Source organism: Anopheles gambiae, chromosome X (assembly GCF_943734735.2).
Source record: "Anopheles gambiae chromosome X, idAnoGambNW_F1_1, whole genome shotgun sequence".
NCBI lineage: Eukaryota > Metazoa > Arthropoda > Insecta > Diptera > Culicidae > Anopheles > Anopheles gambiae.
Window position 1 is genome coordinate 23,818,597 of NC_064600.1, and position 22,943 is coordinate 23,841,539.

The following is a 22,943-nucleotide window of genomic DNA, read 5'->3' on the forward strand; positions in this document are numbered from 1 at the left end:
TCGGTTGTTTTCGATAAATGTGTCTCAATGATTTTTTCTATGGACGGTATAGTCTGGGAATGTTGCTATGGTGTGGATTGATTTGCTGATGTAATATAATGAATGTGTTGCAATAATATGATTTGGCTTTCCGAAGTGTGTTACAATGTGTCTATAGCTGATAGTGTGGTTTACAATAAGTTCTAATTGGCGGATATGCTACATTAGTACTAGTGCGTACTAGTAGCAGTATTAGTTTAGGATAGGTTATAATTAAATATACGTGTAAGGTCAGTCGCAATATAGGAGTTAAGTTGAACACACGTAATGTTACAACAAGTTGGCAACGAGGATAAAAGTTTTAAGATGGCAAGGCAAGTGATCGGCTCGGTTCAACCATACGTTTTGGGTGACAATATCGAATGCTATTTGGAAGGTGTGGAGTTGTATCTCGAAGTGAACGAAGTGGACGAGACGAGAAAAACGGGCTACCTGTTAACGATAGGAGGTGCGGAATTGTTCGATGTGGCCCGCAAGGTGTGCTCATCAGAAGACCCGAAGAAAATGAAAGCGGATGTGCTTATCAGTGTCCTGAAAAAGCACCTTAAGGCCAACGTGAATGAGGTTGCAGAAAGGTACAAGTTTCTTTTGGTGTACCAAAAGGATTTATCAATGAAGGAATACATCATCGAGTTAAAAGCGGCGGCACAATAGAGTAATTTTGAAGGATTCCTTCAAAAGGCACTGCGAAACCAGTAAGTAGCTGGGGTCGCTGACCAGGAGCTCAGAAGGAAGCTATTAGCGAAGAGAGCGCTAGATTATGAGACAGCGTGTAACATTGCATTATCATGGGACGCAGCGAAAAAGCAAAACGAAGAGATGAGAACGAATGAAGAGCAAACCGTAGAGATCGCAACAGTGACACAAGGGAGAGCCGTTAAGAGGAATCAAATGTGCTACGTATGTAAGCCGATCTTTTAACGGGAGAGAAAACGTACCGTGCCGTACCGGGAGAGAAAACGTGCCGTGCTTTCGTTGCGGACGATCACACATTCCTGTTACATGTCCAGTGAGAAATTGGGTGTGCTTCGAGTGCGGAAGCAGAGGTCATTTATCCATGAAATGTACACGAGGTCGAGGAATGCGTTGTGTCGCCGACAGCGGTAATTAGGCTGCGCCAAAAGGGTATGCAATCTGCATCACAACCAACAACAACAACAAATGTCAACAGCGTAGGACGTAGGATCAAGGGCCAAAGGCTTACCAACCAACAACAACAACAAATGTCAATAGCGTAGGGCGTAGGGCTAAAGGGCCAAGGGCTTAGCGATCGCTAGAGCAGCATGTACCAGCAGGATGCATACCTTTCTTGGAAAATTTGTAAAAAACAAGATTTTAAACCCCCAGGGGTAAAAATAAATGAATTATATTAACTGGAGAAAACACGTTGTATCGAGCTAACAGAAGAAATTGATGAGGCGTCCGTCAAAAGTGAAAACGGTGAGATAGAATATTTACACACGGTAACAAGTCAAAATGCAAATTTACCACAAAAACTGTTCTTGAATTGTAGCGGAATCAGATTAGAATTCGAGGTAGACAGCGGAGCGTCCACGAGTGTTATTCCGGAATACGTATAAGTAAAAAAAAAAATCGTACAAAAAGGTTACAAAGGTGCACCATGAGTTTTGTATCGGCATCAGGACAAAGAATTACACCACTTGGTAAAATGGCGCTCGAAGTAGAAACTGAGTCTGGCGTAAGTGGCAATTTGATAGCGGTCGTGATACCAACCACACAAGCAGTGAGCTGTTTTTTGGGCAGAGATGCTTTAGATTGGATTTTTCCACAGTGTAGAACAACGTTTGCGTTATATTCTATAGAAAGTGATAGTGTTAACGAGATAAAAGAAAAATTCAAGCGAATATTACAAGTGTCAGATACGGCCAACGCAATAGAGGGATTTACCGCAAATTTGGTACTTAAATCGGGAGTGCCGATGTTCCAAAAAGCATACACTGTTCCGTATTCCTTACAAAAGCCGGTGGTTGAGAATTTAGAAAAGTTAGTGAAAGATAGGATATTGATTCCCTGCAGGTCATCGCCAAGGGCAAGCCCAGTAGTGGTTGTTAAGAAGAAAGATGGATCGGTGCGCTGGTGTTTAGACGGTAAAGCGACTATTAATAAAATGATATTTTACCGATCATTACCCGTTACCGCGAATAGATGACATATTGACAAAAATTGCAAGATGGAAGTATTCCTGCAAGTTAGATTTATCGGGAGCATATTTGCAAGTGCAACTGTCAAAAGCGTCGCAAGAAGATTGTACAATTAACACTCATAAAGGATTATATAGATATACTCGAATGCCTTTTGGCATTAGTTCTGCACCGGCCATATTCTAGAGTATTATAGAGCAGATATTAATAAATACCCCAGGAATTGCTTATCTGGATGATATATTGGTTGGAGGGGAAACCGAAGAGAAATGTAAGGTAAACTTGTTTACAGTGTTGGAAAAATTGAATAAGCATAACGCCAAGTTTAACGTAAATAAGTCGGAATTCATGCAAAGAAAAATAGATTACTTAGGGTATACTCTATCAGCGGAAGGTATTACAGCAATCGATGGAGTAGGAGCTGTATTATCCCATACGGTAAATGGAATAGAAAGACCTGTCGCTTTCGCTTCGGCAACGTTAACAGAGGCGCAAAAAAATTATGAACAAGTGCATAAGGAAGCCCTTGCGATAATGTTTGGTATGGAAAAAATCCATAAATATGTTTTAGGTTATCATTTCAAATTGTTAACGGACAACAGCGGGGTTAATGAAATTATTAATCCGCACCGTGGTACATCATCCATAGCAATGGCAAGGTTGCAAAGATGGGCGTTAAAATTAATAATTTATGATTACGAAATAGAGCATAGGCCGGGAAAAATGATGGCACATGTGGATGCTTTCTCTAGATTACCATTAGCATTCGAGCATGCAAAAATAGATGGTGTGAGTTTAAAAGGTTTTGGAATGTGTTATCAATAGGTGGCAAGAAACGTGAAAGATGAACTTAAATACTATGATGGATTCCAGCTAAGGTAGTAAAAAAGCTATGTGCCTTGACATATTTGATTGAGTTAGGAGGAAATATACGGATGGTACATGTCAATCAAATTAGAAGGGGGAGAGTAACAGTAGTAGATTATGAATTAACAGAAAGGCTAGAAACAACGTCTGACAAAATAGCACGGGAAGCGCCAAATAGCAAGCGGCCTAGAAGCGAGTCTACCCCGCCTCCAGTTAGACGTTCCGATAGGTTAAAGGGACAGCCTCCTTTTAAATACCCAAAATGAGAAAGTATACATATATTATAGCGGATGAAAGTGTATTGTATTATGGACGTATAAGTGAATAAGTAGACAATAAGTTAGTATTAGTACTGTAGTGAACTTGTCATCACTTAGTGCCGTTTCTCTCTTAAGACGGATTGTATTTGCACTTTTATATAAACTCACTTTTATTTTGCCACTTTACTTATACTTAATAGCGTGGTTGGCTTCTACGGATTTGCGAACTTATTTTTGTGCGGCGGACTGGACTGCGTGATTTTACTGATACAACAACTCTCTTCTAGCTACGCGCGAGCTTCCTTTTATACGAAATAATTACATTGCGCTTATGGGCATATTTAGCTTATCCGCTCCGTTATGCATGATTACAATTTATTATCCTGCTCTATCTCCTGCATTATGCGTACGTGACTTTTTGCGTACATTAGGTAATATCGTCCTACCATGTGTATTACCCTACTGCGCAATTGGATGAACTCTATTAAATTTTCCCTATTTATCTAGTTGGTTCGGATTAGAACATATTGCACTTTTATGTCTAATATTTGTGTGCATCTAATTACAGTAATTTATGTTCTGATAATGTTTAATCTAAAATTTTTTACTTGTAAAAACTATTTCTTTTGAGTGTGTTGGTGAATACGATCACGCCACTTATCATGCTATTTCATTCTATCATTAGCTGTTTCATTCTAGCCTTAGTGCGGTTTGTGTCTAGGATGTAATGAATTTACTGCAGATTATTATAGCGGATGTTATATTAATAATTGTGTCTTTGCTATTCTAATCTAATTCTAATTTGCTAAGTCTAATAGTGTCGGGTGTCGAACCTATGCTACAGTACTAGTGCGTACTAATAGTAGTATTAGTTTAGGATAGGTTATAATTAAGTATACGTGTAAGGTCAGTCGCAATAAAGGAGTTAAGTTGAACACACGTAACGTTACAACAGGTTCAATGCATTAACAAAATCTGTATTTTCACTTATTTATGCAAAATCCATAGGCACCAAAAAACATGGCTACAACAAAATCTTTTTGCTCCTCGTTGAAGACCTTAAGAAATTTGATTTTTGATGGATTTTTGATTTATATAAACAATCAAAACATAACAATTCGTGGTGCAGTTATCGTCGTGGCTGGAGATATGTTAGCCATATACGAATCATTTGGATTGTTAAGGCTTTGCTACATGAATCGAAATTTCAAAATGTTTTTGGTCAAAAGGGGGGGCCAGGCGAAAACTTTACGTCAAATAGTCTCATCCGAAATCTTATTGACAGCAACCCGAAAACTCAAAATGACAGCATTATAGGTGTCAACAAGAAAAGGAAGAGCATTATCACAACAAAACAAAATAAAACAAAACACGCATAATGCCGGCATTGTAAAAGTTCGGTATTAATTATCACTTATTTTCCGTGTTAATATTAAATAAACATTCATGTGTATATTAGTGATGGGCGGGTCGACCCGAACCTATCGGGTCAGAGCCATCCGTAAGCGACCCGGAGTCGTTCGGGTCGACCCGAAAGGTACAAGTAGGTTCAGTGGGTGCAACGACTCCGGTAGGTGCGAGAAAGCATAAGCGACTCCGACTCGTTGGTGCAGCGAGTTCGGGTCAGGTCGGGTCGGATTGAATCTATCTTGACCCGACCCGACCCGAACTCGTCGCACCAACAGGTCGGAGTCGCTTATGCTTTCTCGCACCTACTGATCTATCGGGTCGACCCGAACTCGCTGCACCCTAGGGTCAAACTGAACCTACCGTGACCCGACCCGACCCGAACTCGCTGCACCAACGGGTCGGAGTCGCTTATGCTTTCTCGCACCTACTGATCTTTCGGGTCGACCCGAACTCATTGTACCCGCGGGTCGGATTTGATTCCGACTCCGACCTAGCGCACCCGCTGCACCCACGGGTCGGAATCGATTCCGACTGGCTTGCACCCGACTCCGGGTCGGGTCGTGAAATGAATCGTATGACCCAACACTAGTGTATATTATTTTAGCAGAACCAAACAAAACATTTAAAAAAAATGAATGTAAATCAGAACGTCTCAGGACCGGGAACGGCGTCAGGACAGCGATCGAAATCGGTACAGCAATCGGGACCTGGACTAGCAACGATATCAGTACTGGCACCAGTATCAGGACGGGTACCGGTATCAGTACTGGCACTAGTGATGGGTAAATTCAACAAAAATCCGGAATCGCTTCCGAATGACTCCGCCAAAATTGGAAGCGGTTCCGGAAGGTAGGTGCAAAACTCCAACCTCGGAGCCGTCCGGAGCCGTCCGGAGCCGTCGGAGCCGTCGGTGTCGTCCGGAGCCGTCGGAGCCGTCGGAGCCGTCGGAGCCGTCCGGAGCCGTCGGAGCCGTCGGAGCCGTTGGAGCCGTCGGAGCCGTTGGAGCCGTTGGAGCCGTTGGAGCCGTCGGAGCCGTCGGAGCCGTCGAAGCTGTCCGGAGCCGTTAGTCGGCAGCTGGAGCCAGTCGGAGCCGTCGTAGCAGTTGGAGCCGACGGAGCCGGTTGGAGCCGTTGGGGCCGTCGAAACCGACGGAGCCAGTTGGAGCCAGTTGGAGCCAGTTGGAGCCGTCGGAGTAGGTGTAATAGTCGGAAGCATTCTGAAGCGCATTAATTTCCCGATATTAGTGATAATTTTATTTTAAAAAACAGCTTACGAGTAAAAAAGAGTCTTCTTCATTTATTGATATGAAGTTTTTTTGTGTGTTTTTTTGTTTCAAAAATAAAGCCAAAAATAATTGTTTGCTCCGTATATATATAGGAAAAAAATGAATCAAATTAGGAGGTCAAGGAGCAATAGAACTATGACGGGAGGTGGGTTTGATAAAATACGAGACAACGAGGCAGACGAGTGTAATTATGGCAGTTTTGCACGGTTGTTTACTTCGACTAACGTGTATGGTTTAGGCCGCACTTGTTTTTTACCGAATAACATGATGGCACATGGACAAGACAAAGAATATAACTATGAATCATCCGTCCATCTTTTATGAAAATAAAGATCAATAATAGTTTGATTCATAGTTTTTCTCTATATATACGGAGCAAACAATTGTTTTTGACTTTATTGTTTAAAAAAATACAAAAAAAAACTTCAGAGCAATAAATGAAGAAGACTCTTTTTTTACTCGTAAGCTGTTTTTTTAAATGAAATCATCGCTGATATCGGGAAATTAAATCGCTTAAGAATACTTCCGACTATTACAACGACTCCGACGGCTCGAACAGGCTCCGTCGGCTTCGACGGCCCCGTCGGCCCCAACGTCTCCAACCGGTTCCGTTGGCTCCAACGACTACGACGGCTCCGTCGGCTCCAACGACTACTACGACGGCTCCGACCGGCTCCAGACGGCTCTAACCGGCTCCGTCGGCTCCAACTGCTACGACGGCTCCGTCGGCTCCAACTGCTACGACGGCTCCGACCGGCTCCAGTTGCCGACTAGCGGCTCCGACGGCTCCAACGGCTCCGACGGCTCCGGACGGCTCCAACGGCCTCAACGATTCCGGACAGCTCCAACGGCTCCAACGGCTTCAACGGCTCCGACGACTCCGGACGGCTCCGACGGCTCCGACGGCTCCAGCTGCCGACTAGCGGCTCCGGACGGCTCCGGACGGCTCCGACTGCTCCGGACGGCTCCGTCGGCTCCGGACGGCTCCGGGCGGAATCGACGGTTTGAATTTTTCGGAATCGGAGCCGGAGTAGCAATGCTCGGAAGCGATTTCGAGCCGTGGGTGCGAGTCCGGTTACCCATCACTAACTGGCACCGGTATCAGGACGGGCTTCGGGAATAGGGCTGGCATCGGGATCAGGCATGACATCGGGATCAGACATGACATCGGGAGCAGGACTGGCTTCGGGATCAGGACGGAAACCGCGTAAATATATGCGAGAGGTGAGTATGGGTGTACTTAATTAACAACGGCTGAGTGACTATGTTGGATGAGGTTAAAACTAGATCGCTGCAACTGCCGTTGCTCGTAGTAGTGGTGCTTACATGGTTTAAGAATTTACCCCAGGGTAGCGCCACACTTATTGTTGCAAATGCAACTTCTTTCCTAATCGCATTGAATAGACTAGACACGTTTTAAAAAACTTTGTTTTAACGAACTATAAAGACCGTGTCTTTATTCGCGGTAGCAGGAAAAAAGGACGAGAGCGCATCTTTCGCCTCTATTTATAATCGGGGCGACTACCGGCTTCGAACGACGAAATCCGTTCGACGCTCATGAGAGAATGAGAATCATGAGATACAACTGTCAAGCATTTAAAGACGATTATATCTACGATTTAAGGATAGTTATGTTTTGAATTTTGATTTTTTTTGCCGTTGGTATTGGATTTCATTCGATACATCATTATTGGATGATTTGTTATCAATTTTAAAAAATTTTTTTTCATCAATTATAATTATAAGGCAGCTTAACTCACTTTCTTTATATATATATATATATATATATATATATATATATATATATATATATATATATATATATATATATATATATATATATATATATATATATATATATATATATATATATATATATATATATATATATATATATATATATATATATATATATATATATATATATATATATATATATATTGTATTTATATAACTATATTATTATAGATATTTGTATGTATATTTATATTCCGATATATTTTATGTTTTTTATATACATTTTCAAAACTGATGAAAATATATTTCATTGGAAATTGATCACAAAACATTTTCAAAATGTTACATACCTCTAAGTTCAATTCACTTCAATCATTTAAAGCAAAATTTAAAGCAAAACGTTACATTGAAACCAACATTCGTTCCAAATCCGCGGCGCAAAACCTCGTGGATTTCTCCCCATACAAACGGGAACGTTCGACCCCGGCAGGTAGAACTCATTCTTTCACGCGCTTCTTACAGGCTCTCAATGGTACGTTATTTTAAAACTGAGCGCCAAGTGAGCACCTTCTGACAACCGCGGCGAACGGATCTCGTCGTTCGAACCCCATAGTCGCCCCGAATATTACAATTCGCGATGGCCGCCGTCGTCTTCGATCGTTCCCTTTCGCGCGCCTCGTGGTTAACTTCGTAAACGTCAATTGGAGTCGACATAGGCCCATGCAGCAGACAGCGCTAAAGGGCCTGTTCAATAGCTCAATCAAAAGAAACCGATGTGTTCTCGACCGTGGTTCAACTTAGACTCTAACATTTATTTCATCAGATCGATACACGTTCTCACTAACACTAACTAACTCTAATCGTTATGGACTAAAATTATGGCTACTTGTATGCTATTACCTTTCTGCATACCTCTAGGCGCTAACATTTCCCGACCACCAAAATTGAAAATTTTACAATTCACGTCAACATAATTCAATCCCTTAAGTACTTCACTTCTATGATCAAAAAAACTGTGCTATTTATGAGCCACATTCGATTTCATGCAACATGCTTCAGAATTCATAATACTTCATATAATACAATAGATAATATTTTATAATAGATTATGCTCCTCACTTTCGTAGATTATAGGAAAAAAACCTTAACTCGACAAAAAACTAACCAAATGTTTAACTCGACAAAAACTAACCAAATGTTTAACTCGACAAAAAAAACTGTCACACGAGATTGTCGCCTCAGTTCATGTGTTTCCTTTCATCGTATAAAGTTCATTGTCTTCCAATGGTAGTACGCAAACTCTACTAACTGGCCTCTTTAGTTCTTTTGCTTGTGGTGTACGCAACGTGACTACTCTTACGGTGCCGTCTGGTCCTGGGTGTACATCGATTATTCTCGCTAATGGCCATTTTAGCGGTGGCACATTATCTTCTCGTACGATTACCATCATTCCAGGACCGATCAGTCGTACTGGGCCTCTCCATTTGGGTCTAGTCTGCAGCTGTTGAAGATATTCCACATGCCAACGCTTCCAAAAATGCTGTAGTCGATGTTGAACGTGTCTCCAATGGTTCAAGCGGTTCTCGGGGATGTTTTTTACGTCTACTTCCGCTAAATGTTGCATATTTGAACCTGTGAGAAAATGACCTGGCGTTAGTACTTCATAATCATTTGGACTGTCCGACAATGGTGAAATCGGACGGGAATTCAAACAAGACTCAATCTCGGCCAATAGTGTCACCATGTCTTCGTGTGACACCGATGATGTGCCCAACACACGCAGTAAATGACGCTTCATTGATTTCACTGCTGCTTCCCATAAGCCTCCAAAGTGTGGCGCGCGAGGCGGGATAAACTTCCATCTGATCTGCTGTTCAGCTGTCCAGGTCCAAATACTTTGCTGATGATCAGTAGAGTTGAAGAGCTCATACAACTTGTTCAACTCATTCGCTGCTCCCTTGAAGTTGGTACCATTGTCAGAATGAATTTCCGTTACCGTTCCTCTTCTAGCGATAAATCTCCGTAATGCTGCCAGAAACGCTGGTGTGCTTAGGTCGGACACCAATTCCAGGTGCACTGCGCGTGTAACAAAACACACAAACACTGCAATAAACGCCTTCACTGGAGCTGCTCGCCGATGGCTCCCCTTCAAGAAAACTGGACCACAATAGTCGACACCAGATACTGCAAACGGCTTTGCTTGGGAAACTCTACATTTCGGCAAATCTCCCATCGGTTGTTCAGTAGATTTCGGGTTGCACCTAAAACATCTAATGCACCGATTATAAATCGTCTTGACCACTGACCTTGCACCGATGATCCAAAATTCCTGACGCAATGTAGATAGCATCATTTGTGGGCCTGCATGATGATACTTTATGTGGCAATAGTATGCCAGCAATTTCGCCAACATATGTCCTTTCGGAATGATTATCGGGTACTTCATCGAATGGCTTGTTTCCGCATGCCGTAGTCTGCCATTCACGCGCATCAGACCTTCCTCATCAATCCATGGATCACATACTCGTACTGCTGAGGAACGGGCCACTCCCTTTCCAGCCTTCAACTCCTTCATCTCTTGGGCAAATCCATCCATTTGTGCCATTCTACACAGCATCTTTTCTGACCTTTGTATTTCCTCGCTAGTGAGACGTTCAATCACAAGCCCTCTCTTCTTCGTTTTGGAGCCTCCCCTTACGTTGTCTAAAAACCGTACGCAGTATCCAACAACTCGACGAAGTTTACTGTATGTAGAATATTTAGAAAAGAGTTCATCCCAACCACTCTGAACTTCGGTTGACACCAATGCAGCTGTTGTCTTCTCTTCTCCTGTCGCCTCTGCTGGTTTAGTAAATGCTGATCTTGGCCACTCATCCTCATTTTTTACTAACCACGATGGCCCCGACCACCATAGCTGGCACTCCACTAAGGCTGCTGGCTGACATCCTCTCGATACCAAGTCTGCGGGATTTTCAATGCCTGGGACATGCCTCCACTGGCATCCGTTAGTAAGAGATTGGATTTTGGCCGTCCTATTTGCCACAAACGTTTTCCAACCTTGATGAGGTGAGGTGATCCAATACCATGTGGTCATCGAATCCGTCCACAGATAGCATGGTGCTTCCGGCAATCTTGCTTTTCTAATAAAATTGTATAAGTTGCTCGCCAACAATGCTGCACAAAGTTCCAGTCTTGCAATTGTAAGTCGTTTCGCGAGAGGTGCCACCTTGGACTTAGATACAAGCAGATTAGCCACACATATTTCTTCTGTCTTGCACCTCAAATATGCACATGCCCCATATCCTTTCTCCGATGCATCACAGAAAATGTGGTATTGTAAATCGTCGCTCATCGTAGGATTGGTAAATCGTGGAACACTTACGTTATTCAACTCTCCCAAGTGGCTGCAAAACGTTGCCCATTGCTTTTGCAATACTTCTGGTAATTCCTTGTCCCATGGCCACATTGATCCGTGCGCCTCCTTCAACGTCCACAACCGTTGCATAAAAAGTTTTGCCACCATCTTTATAGGGTCCACAAAACCTAATGGATCGTATATCTTGGCAATACTTCCCATCACTTGACTTTTTGTCGGTGGCTTCGATACATCTACACAGGGAACTCGTACCCTCAATCGATCTGTCTTTGGGTCCCAAGTTAAGCCTAACGTGCTTATGGGTTTCGTATCGAGACTCCTCTCCTTCTGTTCAGGTTGAGCCAACTCTTCATTGGGTAATCCGTCTAAAGCTGATGCACGATTGGATGCCCACTTTCTCAACTTGAATCCTGCTCGATCCATCATTTCTATCACTTGATCACGAATGTGTATCGCTTCTGCCTCTGTTTCTGCTCCGGACAGCAAATCGTCGACATAAAAGTCATCATACCATGTCTTTGCCATTGGAAATTCATTCTCATGGTCTTCAAATATCTTCCTTAATGTGCGTATTGCCAAGTATGGAGCGCATGTAGTTCCATAGGTAACCGTGTTTAGTTGATAAACGGCAATTGGATGACTGCTATCTTCCCTCCATAAGATTCGCTGAAGATTTCTGTCACTCTCCGACACTAGGACTTGTCTATACATCTTCTCAATGTCTGCAACCATTGCGACTGCTTTCATTCTGAAACGCAGTAATATTGGCTCTATGTCCTCTTGCAACCTAGGTCCTGCTAACAGGAGATCATTTAAGCTGTGACCTGTCCTGCATTTACAAGATGCATCAAACACCACTCGGCATTTAGTTGTAGTACTATCTGCTTTCCACACAGCATGATGTGGAAGATAAAAACATGGTGTATTTTCCTTTAACTCGTCTTCGTCATACATGCAAACCTTGCTCATATGTCCTAACTCCAAATACTCAGACATGAACCTTTTATATGCTTCGCTCAAATTCGCATCATTCCTCATACGACGTTCCAACGCAGTAAACCGTTTCTTAGCTACTGGTCGTGAATCTCCCATCTTGTGCATAAAATCACTGACCTTTGGCAGCTGAACGATGTATCTTCCCTCTTCTGTTCGTTTGGTAGATTCTTGGTACCATCTCTCGCATTCCTGGTCATCGCTGGAAAGAATTCGATCTTCAGGTATAGCTTCCAAACTCACCAGTTTCTCCAACAAGCTGCTCAAGTCTTCTTCTTCATTGATGCAGGAACATGCCATCTGGTTGCTCATACTGGTATCATGCTGATTCTCTTCTTTACCGCTGACTATCCAACCAAAGCTCGTCTCCAGTAACTTAGGCAAATGTGGGGCAATACGTAACTGCCCTTGTTGTAACAGCTCAGCAAACAGCTCTCCTCCAATCAGCATATCAATCTTATCACTACGGAAAAATGCTGGATCTGCTAACGTTACTCCTACCGGCATATTCCACCTTTCCGTGTTTTTCGTGCGAAAAGGAAAATCCGATGTCACCTTTGGTAGTACCAAACAATCAAGCGTTGCGGCAAACTCAGCTACACGTGACTTGACGATTGCTGTCACAACGGATACAGCCCTTACTTCTACTGCTGCGATTCCCGATAATGGTCTTGCAAGTCGTCGTTTTCTCAGTCTCAACTGCTGCACTAATTGCTCACTGATAAAATTTGACTGGGAACCTTGATCTAATAATGCTCTAGCAATCATCTCCTCGCCATGTTCATTGCACACTAAAACTCGTGCTGTCGACAACCAGACCATCTGCTCCTTGGCAGCTTTTACATGCGTTGTAGCGTTTATAGTTTCTTCTCGACTTGGTGGGGTTGGAAAGGCAATACGATTACATAATAACATATGATGACGTCCCTTGCACTTCTCACATCTTGTTGATGAACGGCAGAAAATAGATCGATGATTTTTGGTCAAGCAATTGAAACATAGTGCATTCTTTTTGACTACTTCCTGGCGTTCTATTCCTGAGAGCCGCTCAAATGATGGACACCTTGCTACTGGATGATCACCCTGGCATACAATGCAACATTTTGTAACGGCTTTGTGTGCTTGGCTCGCACATACTAAAGTTGCGTTCGGTTTCGTTCCCTTCTTTCTCTGCCCGTTGTTCTCTGCACGACTTGAAATGGGTTCATTAGCTGCTTTTGTAGATATTCTGTTTGTCCCATCGGTAACGGTGTTGTTCAAAATCTTTATCCTCTTTTCACAGAATTCCATCAGGTCATCAAAATTGTCTTCCGTGTCAGCTGCAAAGATTTCGTATGCCATTAACGTATCCTGATGAATTTTGCATCTTACCAGACTTGTTAAAGGTGTAGCCCATTTTGATACTGGCTCCTTTAGTCGTTCCATTCCCCGCACCAACCGTCGAGATTCATTCACGATTCGAGTCAACTCTTCGGGTGTTGCTGCTGCCATTGGTTGAAGATCCATGAGCGCCTTAAAATACTCGCGCTTCAGCTTCTTTTCATCATCGAAACGCTTCAAAAGCGCCTTCCATGTACTCGAATAGTTCTCCCCCACAAGTTGAACATGTTCAAATTGTCGAGCTACATCTCCTCTCAGCGACGCCAGTAAATATTGCAGCTTCATAACTTCAGACAACTCCACTACCTCGTGCACCATCGATTCGAAACGATCCTTAAAACTCATCCATTGCGTAATATCACCACTAAACGTAGGAAGCTCTATTTTCGGTAAACGCACTTGTGAACTCGAAAATATTGTGTTCGTCATAGTACTGTTCGCGATCGGTCGTACACTTTCATCTCGTCCTTGTTTTTCTAACAGAAAACCTTTCACTTTGTGATACTTTCTTTGAAACTCCTTCCTCTCACTTCTTAACTGTACCTCATCACACTCATCATACTCCAATAACAACTTTTCCCGCACACTTTCAAAAGTCTTTTTTGCCTCTTCCAAGGACAAAAGCTGACTACTTAATTCACCACGTTGTGCATCCACATAATTATCCATAAATTCTTCAAATTGCTCTAGACCTGCCAATCGATCTTGGTAAATTCTTATCCACGGCACCATTTTTTCTGCTTCTTTCGATGCTTTCGGCATTTTAAAGTTCAATGACACTCCTCAAATTGCGATGGCGAACACTGACGCCAACTTGGTCACGATGGCCGAAACACAATAACCGCAAACTGATTGTCCTAGCAACGATCTTTCCGACGCTAAACTTGTTCTAATTTTCACACGATTTTACCACTCCTAGCATTCGGACCCGCGAATTGGCCGAAATACACTTCTCATCCCAACTCAGGAGCAGGTCCAACACAAATGTGTGTAGTTTTCTAGCAATCAACAAAAAAACAATTTTACGTCACCTATAGTTACGCGCACCTCTGTAAATCGGACCCACGCTATGGCCGAACTAACGCACACGCACAAATCGCTAGCACGATTGCTAAAGCTAAGAAAAAAACGGTACACGCACAAAATTACGCTTACGCACTGTTATCGTTCGCTTACTTCTGCACTCTAAGCCGCCGACTCCCGGAAAAGTGTAACAATAGTCACCAAACTCTATGCCCCTTCATGTGCACTCACGTAAAAAAAAAACACGCACATAAAGGCATGCACCGGCAAATCGTACGCCTACACTCTTCCACTCACAAACAATCTCGTGGATTCAGCACAAGCAAAAAAAACGATACAATCGCAGCGATCTTGTGATGAGAATCTAAGTGTCCCGAATTCTATTGCGATTTTTACAACTCGCTTACTCCCTTTTATTCGAAGGACCAAATGTTCAATAGCTCAATCAAAAGAAACCGATGTGTTCTCGACCGTGGTTCAACTTAGACTCTAACATTTATTTCATCAGATCGATACACGTTCTCACTAACACTAACTAACTCTAATCGTTATGGACTAAAATTATGGCTACTTGTATGCTATTACCTTTCTGCATACCTCTAGGCGCTAACAGGGCCATTACACGTTTGTAATATTCTCCCCATCAGTGAAAACCGCTCGTTATCACTTTAAAACCCGTATCGCTGTTTGGTGCCCCAGGGCTCCTATCCCTCGCAATCCTTAGTAACATCGGGAACCTTGCCACTTTCTTCGTCTTCCATGGGTTTCACGTCCAGCACTGCGAGTTTTGTAGCTGGTCGCTCTAAAATTCCGTTCACTGTTTGCACCGTGGCTCGTCTGACCTGTCCATCTCCAGATCGCACTACTGCTAGCACGCGCCCCTTTGGCCAGGTATTGCGGGGCAGGTTTGCGTCCACGATGATCACGACATCTCCTTCTTTGATGGGCCGTACCGACTGGAACCATTTCGAGCGGCGGGTGAGTGTGGGCAGGTAATCCGCGACCCACCTCTTCCAGAAGATGTCAGCGTTCCGCTGCGTTGTTCTCCACGTTGCTGATACCGCCGCTGGTGAATCATCAAACGGGACAGAGCGCTTGGTACCGTCGGAGCTGCCTAATAGAAGGTGATTAGGCGTTACAGGCATGTCCATCTCATCGTTTAGTGGTACATATGCTAGCGGCCGCGAGTTTATAATCATCTCCACTTCGGCTAAGGTAGACTGCAGCACTTCATCCGATGGGAGTCGTGGCAGGTTGGACTTGCACAAGATTTGCTTCACAGATCGTACCAGGCGCTCCCAGCATCCACCAAAGTGGGGTGCTGTAGGGGGGTTAAACGTCCATCTAAAAGTTGAAGTAGAGAACTCACAAATTAATTCATCTTCGTTTACCTCTGATACTGCCTCCTTCAGTTCCCTTGACGCTCCGATGAAGTTTGTCCCACGGTCGCTTATGATTTCTCTCGGAGGCCCGCGCCGTGCCACGAAGCGACGTATGGCCAAGATGCACGATGTCGTATTGAGAGAATGCGCCAGTTCCAAGTGGATTGCCCGGGTTGTGAGGCACGTAAAGATAACTCCCCATCGTTTTTCTGTTCTACGTCCCACGACCATTAACATCGGTCCGAAATAGTCCAGCCCAGTATAAGTAAATGCACATTGTCCAACCGCCGTTCGGCATCTCGGTATACTACCCATCATTGGTGGTTTCGGTGCTGCATTCGAATTTTTACAGTACTGACAAGAATGCCGTATTCGGTTATACTCGGCCAAGACTCGTGGTATGTAGTACCTCCCTCGAAGCTCGTTTACAGCGGTACGATGGTTGCAGTGACGATATTTCACGTGATATGCCAGAAGGATCAGCCCGGTAACGTGATGTCGGCGTGGCAGGATCACCAGCTTTCTCAACGGTTCACTAGCTATTGAGCAGATATCCAGACGTCCTCGCATCCTTATTAACCCACAATCGTCCAGCTCCGGCGACAATTTGTAAAGGGCGCTGCTTTTCTGTAGTGCTCTGTTCACTTCTCTTTCTTCCCTTGCTTGCTGCTTCAGCAACTTTACTTCTTTTGGGAACGCTTCCAGCTGAACTTGAGCAAATATAATGCGTTCGGATGCCAAGAGTTCCTCCTGTGTCAGCGGTGCTCGGGTTACTGGCGTTTCGGTCAGCCGATGTCGAGCATTGTTAACGAACCGGACCACGTAGCCTATCGATATTTCAAGCCTCGTCCATCTGGAAAATCTATCAAACGTGATTAGTGGATCAGTCACGGAATGATGGAGTACGTTACGGCGTAGTTCCTCCGGTGTATCGCTAGAGATATGGTTGTCAACGGGCCATTCATCCTCGAGACTCCATAAAAAACTGGGCCCTCGAAACCATCTGCTCGACGGATTCATATCAGGGATCCTCTGCCACTTGGTTCCTTCGTCTGCGACGTTTGCCTTAGTAGGAAGCCACCTCCACTCCTTTACCTCTGTCGACTCTAGGAGCTCGCTGACCCGGAACGCGACAAACGGACTATATCTGCGATGATCAGATTTCAGCCAGCTCATTACGTTTCTAGAATCTGTCCAGGAAATCCTCCGCGTGATCTTCATTCGATGATATTTTACAATGCTCGTCGCTAGTCGAACCCCGATCACTGTTGCTTGTAGCTCTAGTCGCGGTATCGACAAGAACTTCAACGGGCTCACGCGCGTTTTCGACCCTATTAGCAAGCATTCAATTGTGTTGTCCTCTTCGAAACGAAAGTATGCTACTGCTGCCATCCCATTTTCACTGGCATCACAGAAGATGTGCAACTGTACATTTCGCACCGCGGCGGATGTTTTTACACGGTAGCAACGTGGAATCCGGACGGACTGAAGTGATGGTAAAGCGCTAATCCATTTAAGCCATTTCTCCGCACAGTCCCGATCGATCTGTTGGTCCCAGCTGTAGCCTGCACGCCAGATTTCCTGAAGCAGAATCTTCATAAACATTAGAAAATTTCCAACAAGACCCAATGGATCGTATACAAGCATCAATGTGCGCAGTACTTCCCGCTTCGTTGGCATTCGCGTACCAGATAGAAGACCTTTATCGTGTTTTAAATTCAGGCGAAAAATAAAGGAATCCGTTGTAGTCTCCCACCACATACCTAATACTTTTTCCGCCGACGAGTCCATGACCACACCTTGACCATCCTCCTGGCTGACTCCCCATCGTAGCCGCTCCAACACTTCATTAGAATTTGACACCCAGTTGCGTATTTCAAGTCTTCCTTCCGCATGGATGTGCCGCACTGTCTCAGCAAGCTGCGCCGCTTCTTCGCTCGTTTCTGCGCTGGCGAGCATATCGTCCACATAGTGCTCGTATTTGATACAATGGACGGCACGCGGGAACTGTTCAGCAAACCTTTCGGCGTTATTATTCTTGACGAAGTGAGCTGTACCTGGTGAGCACGTTGCACCAAATGTCATAACAGTCACGGCGTACGTTGTCGGCTCAGCATTATGTGTCTCTTTTTCATCCCAGAAGATCAGCTGGCTGCGCTGATCTTCCTTCTTCATGTTGATTTGAAAAAACATTTCGCGGATGTCACCAGCCACGGCTACGCGAAACTCTCGAAATTTATGAAGAACGCTCATTAGTTCTGCTAGTTGATCCGGTCCTGAGAGAAGAAAGGTGTTAAGGCTCACCCCATGAACTTTTGCGTCCGCGTCAAAAACCATTCGAAGCTTTCCCGGCTTGTTTTGATTTATTACCGGAAAAACCAGATACCAATCGCGTGATTTTCGTTCAACCAACTCTTCCTTTTCTACGCGTCGAATGTATCCCTTCCTCTCGTAATCTCTCATTTTTTCTATGATAGCTTTGGCTAATGCAGGATCCCTTCGCATTTTCTTCCTTAAACATTCGTTGCGCCGCAATGCCATGTCTTTATTACAAGGTAATCGAACATCATCGTATTTCCATAACAACCCGGTTTCAAACCTACCGGACTTCAGGTGAGTCTCCCTTGTCAGTATCTGAATGGCCCTGGTATCATCTGTGGACATTAGCGTTGGAGATTGATTGAAAATCCCTAACGACTCGAGGGCGAAGTACCTTTTCACAGCATCAGTTAGGGCTTCGTTGCCAGTTTCTTCACATTCGCATATGTGGAAGCAGTGTGTATCACTATTAGCGGATGAAGAGGCAATCGGACATCGACCATAAATCGTCCAACCGAGTCGAGTTTTTAATGCGATCGGTCCATCATTGTTATGGAATTGTTATGGAACTTCAAACACTTCCGGCACAACTCTTGTCTCCTCACAAATGCTCGCCTATCGGTAGGAGTCAAATCAAGGAATCTAAAACACTCGCCTAGACTTCTTCAAGTACCGCGACATATTAGGCATGAGCGTTGACGGGGTGCTTCGTTAGTAGAGGTAGTTTCATGAACATTTAAATACGCCCGGGCCCTTCTAGGTGGTTGTGATCGATCGGTATTCCCACGGTTATATTGGTCGGTGTTAGTGTTGGGACTCACCTCTAGCTTTGCGCCCGCTCCTATCTCCGCGATCCACTTACCGAAATCCATAAGCGTTACCTCAGACAGGCGCAGTTTGTACCGCCCCCATTCCAAGCGCGTAGTCGGGGGAAGCTTCGCCGATAGTTCCTTCAGAAGCGCGACGTTGCATTGGTAGTCGCGTAGCCCGGAGATTCGAATCGCAGCGCACATTTTCCGTACAGCTGATCCAAACGCTGCCATCGTTTCCAGTTTTTCAATTTTGGGAGCAGGCATCGTCCTCACTTTCTCGATCAAGGTGTCTACGACCAGTTCTGGCCTTCCAAATTCCGCTTCCAGGACACCTAGCGTCTCGTTCAAGCTGTTAGGAAGTAGCAGCAGATCCTCAACAGCCTCCAAAGCAGGTCCACGAAGAGCCTTTCGCAGACGCAGAAGGTTCTCCTCCTCGGTGTAGCCACAAGCAGCAGATGAACGTTTAAAATGCGCATAAAATATTGGCCATTCTGAAATTGCAACGCTAAAGGAAGGCAGTTCACTTCCGATTGCATGCCGCGCATTCCCATGGCTTTGATTAAGCTCCGTGCTTCCGAGGCCGGCGCATGGCGATGATGACACGTGGTTTGTACCACCATTTTGTACATTTGTCGAGTTCAAATTGTACTGCCTAACGTGATGGCTTTCACGACCTTTCGTAAAGGAATTATCCACCGCGCAACGCCACGCCGCATACTCTTGCTCTTCAGCCGCTCGTTGATCATAGAACCATGTCGGATCGTAATGTGGGGGAAAGCTAGCACGGCTTCCCGTAGGTGTTAACGGGTGATGACTCAGGCGATGGTGCTCAGCGCTGCCGCCATCGCGTTGCACTCCGGTAGCCATACCGATACGGTCCGTCTCGGTAAGCCACGCTACGGTTTTCTCCACTTGACCCGACGAGCCTACTTGACCAAATTGCCGCAAAATTTCCAGTTCACGTTCCTCGAATTCAATCTCCTTACGAGCCTTCTCCGCTTCGAACTCAAACCGATCAAGCTCAAGTCTTCTCCTACGTACCACATGCTCACGAGCTGCTAACGCATCCGGGGTCGCCGATACTCTCACCTTTCCTGGCGTTGCGTCCTTCGCCTCGGTGTTTCGCACAATCGAGCTCGTCGACGGCGCCGCTTGTTGCTCGTGCTGCTGAACGACTATCCCAGACGTTGCCTCCTTCGCCCCGCCACTCCGTGCGCTCGATCTCATCGTGGGTCCAGCTTGCTGCTCGTGTTCAGCGAGCTGTTCGCAGGAGGCTTCTGTTTCAGGGCTGTTGCTTAACATTTTAACTTATCACTTCTAAATTCGCGTCACTTCTCGCACCGATTTACGTTACGCTCCGGATGAACACTTCGCGTTTTACTAGCGAACTCGCGGTTCACTCCCGAGACTTACACAACAATACACACCGGCGACCTAGTAGAATGATTTTCACGTGTGATAGTTTTTATTGTTAAGGACAACTAGAGTTCGAACGCGGTAGAAGTTCACCTAATACGCAGTATTACACGTTCTTTATAGAATGTTGCAAATGCAACTTCTTTCCTAATCGCATTGAATAGACTAGACACGTTTTATAAAAACTTTGTTTTAACGAACTATAAAGAACGTGTCTTTATTCGCGGTAGCAGGAAAAAAGGACGAGAGCGCATCTCTCGCCTCTATTTATAATATTACAATTCGCGATGGCCGCCGTCGTCTTCGATCGTTCCCTTTCGCACGCCTCGTGGTTAACTTCGTAAACGTCAATTGGAGTCGACATAGGCCCATGCAGCAGACAGCGCTAAAGGGCCATTACACGTTTGTAATACTTATCTTTCCTTTTGCCTCTTGCCAACTTGCCTCTCGTAAACTCATTACTAAACCGGTTTTTTTTTAATTTCTCCTTTGTTCCTGCACCTGTGTCTGTTGGATCGTGTTCCTCCAAAAATCCAACCATGTCATTTTCTATGCCAGTTTTCTTTAGTTCTTTTCTTTGTTATGTTTTACAATTAAAACACCGTACGTCTTATTAATTTTTTAACTACTATTCCAGGACGTGGAGCTCTGCTTGCGGATGGCTAATGCGGTAGAAAAACAGAACATCATCTACAATAAAAAATCTCCGCATTACAAAAACCGAGACCGTCAAAATGACGCATGGATGAGTCAGAAGAGGTCGGGTTGACCATGGCAGAGGCCAAAAAAATGTGGCACAACATGCTGGCCAAATATCGGTCATACCGATCCAAAGTGCGCCAGAGCATGCAGACCGGGTCAGGTAAATTGTTTTTTTTATTCAAGCTAAAAGGCTACAACTAACCTGTTGACTATTTTAGCCTACGCCGAAGTTTATCGCCCGCGATGGCCAGCCTGGGAGGCTTTGTCGTTTATGAACGATGCGTCGGAGGACGCTGAACATGCAGACACGGTAAGAATAATCTGTTTTTTTGTTTCTGTTAATCGATCTACCGCACACTTTGTTATTAAATGTATTAGTTGCACACTTTAAGATATGAAATGTATTAGCTCTTTCTTTTTTTTGAAAAGTGGTTTTATTATGTTACTTTATCGATAATAATGTAAAAAAACATTTAGCCATTGGCTAAATATTGTAAATAATAAATTATTTTCCTAACTACCACGTTTTGCGCAAATAATGCGCAAAACCGTCACAGCCTTGAAATTCTATAGTTTCATATTTCGAAATCGAAGGAAATTAGTCGGTAGCTTGATACCATTTTCATTAAACAGTACCAAACCGGCATAGTTTTTGCTGTGGTGCAATGATGAGCTATAATTTGGTCGTGTGAAACAAATGGCGAATGACCCTGCTTATGGTTTCAAGGTGACCATACAAAATAATAACTATAATGCAAACAGGGATTCAATAAGTTCATCCATTGATTTAATAACTATGTGATACAGGATAAAATGTTCACAAAATTATTTACCGTTGAAATTATCCCTAGAATTACATACTTTTAACGTGCTACTGTACCAACGCGTACCATTTCTGTTACTTCAATAACTTTTGCCCTATGTGTTATATTAAAAAAGTTAGCATTTTGCATGCGTTGCAAAATCAACTAAGTTTGTTACAATTCATGCGTGGTTATATGCATTGTTGTTGTTCTTATATGATATATCTTTGAAAGCTCTATGTTTTTTCGTGTTATCTTGTTACATGATATCACTTCAAAAAGTTTTCGGAAGCAGCGTTGTCACAAATGGTATATTTATAACATACTAATACCTTTTTACGTGCAACTTGCCCACTTTGGCCAAGACCATGGTTTGCTGCAGAAAAGCCCGGCATCATATCGAGATTTGTACCAGCATTCCAACTCTACAAATTTTGTTTTTATTAAATACTTTATTTTCACATCCGAACCCTAAGTTTACCAGAGTAATATTATCAATATATTACATCAATATTAAAATATTATATATGTTTTTACTAGTTAAGGAATATAATTATTTGTCTTCATTGATCAGTAAATCAACTGTTGCCAATAAACCGTTTATAATCGATTAATGTAGTTATATTTCATTTTATTTCATATTTCTGTTGATTTTTTTTATGTTAGTCTTCATGTTTTGAGAGTCCAACAATCACAATGAAACTCATTTCATCGTTAAAGTAGCTGTTTCAGCGTGTTGGTCAATTTGTATGGTTAATGTCAAATATATAGATAATATCACATCAATATCATAACATGTTATTAGTGAAGGTTAAGGACGATGTCGTTGATAAATCAATTCAAACAAATTCGTTGTATTTCAATGGCTTATTTTTATTTGACATGTTGTGCAACGACCTGACCATTATGGTTAATAGTTCAACCATAATGATTATAATTATGTTTAAAGTCTAGTGCCATATGCGTTCGAATATTCA

General features: G+C 43.6%; 1 protein-coding gene and 1 long non-coding RNA gene across 2 annotated transcripts; one reads left to right on the forward strand and one right to left on the reverse strand.

Annotated features, from left to right (window-relative positions):
* Positions 1-6,953: 6,953 nt before the first annotated feature.
* Positions 6,954-22,560, forward strand: LOC133392128 (uncharacterized). The gene is made up of 3 exons (XR_009765468.1): positions 6,954-7,247; positions 21,099-21,323; positions 21,382-22,560. It is a non-coding gene; the product is annotated as an uncharacterized LOC133392128 (long non-coding RNA).
* LOC133392119 (uncharacterized) lies at positions 8,552-15,140 on the reverse strand. The gene is made up of 2 exons (XM_061650873.1): positions 12,373-15,140; positions 8,552-9,392 (listed from the first exon to the last, which is right to left on the reverse strand). Exons 1-2 carry the CDS (start codon positions 14,269-14,271, stop codon positions 9,372-9,374), a joined length of 1,920 nt encoding a protein of 639 aa, XP_061506857.1. The 5' UTR covers positions 14,272-15,140; the 3' UTR covers positions 8,552-9,371.
* Positions 22,561-22,943: the final 383 nt, after the last annotated feature.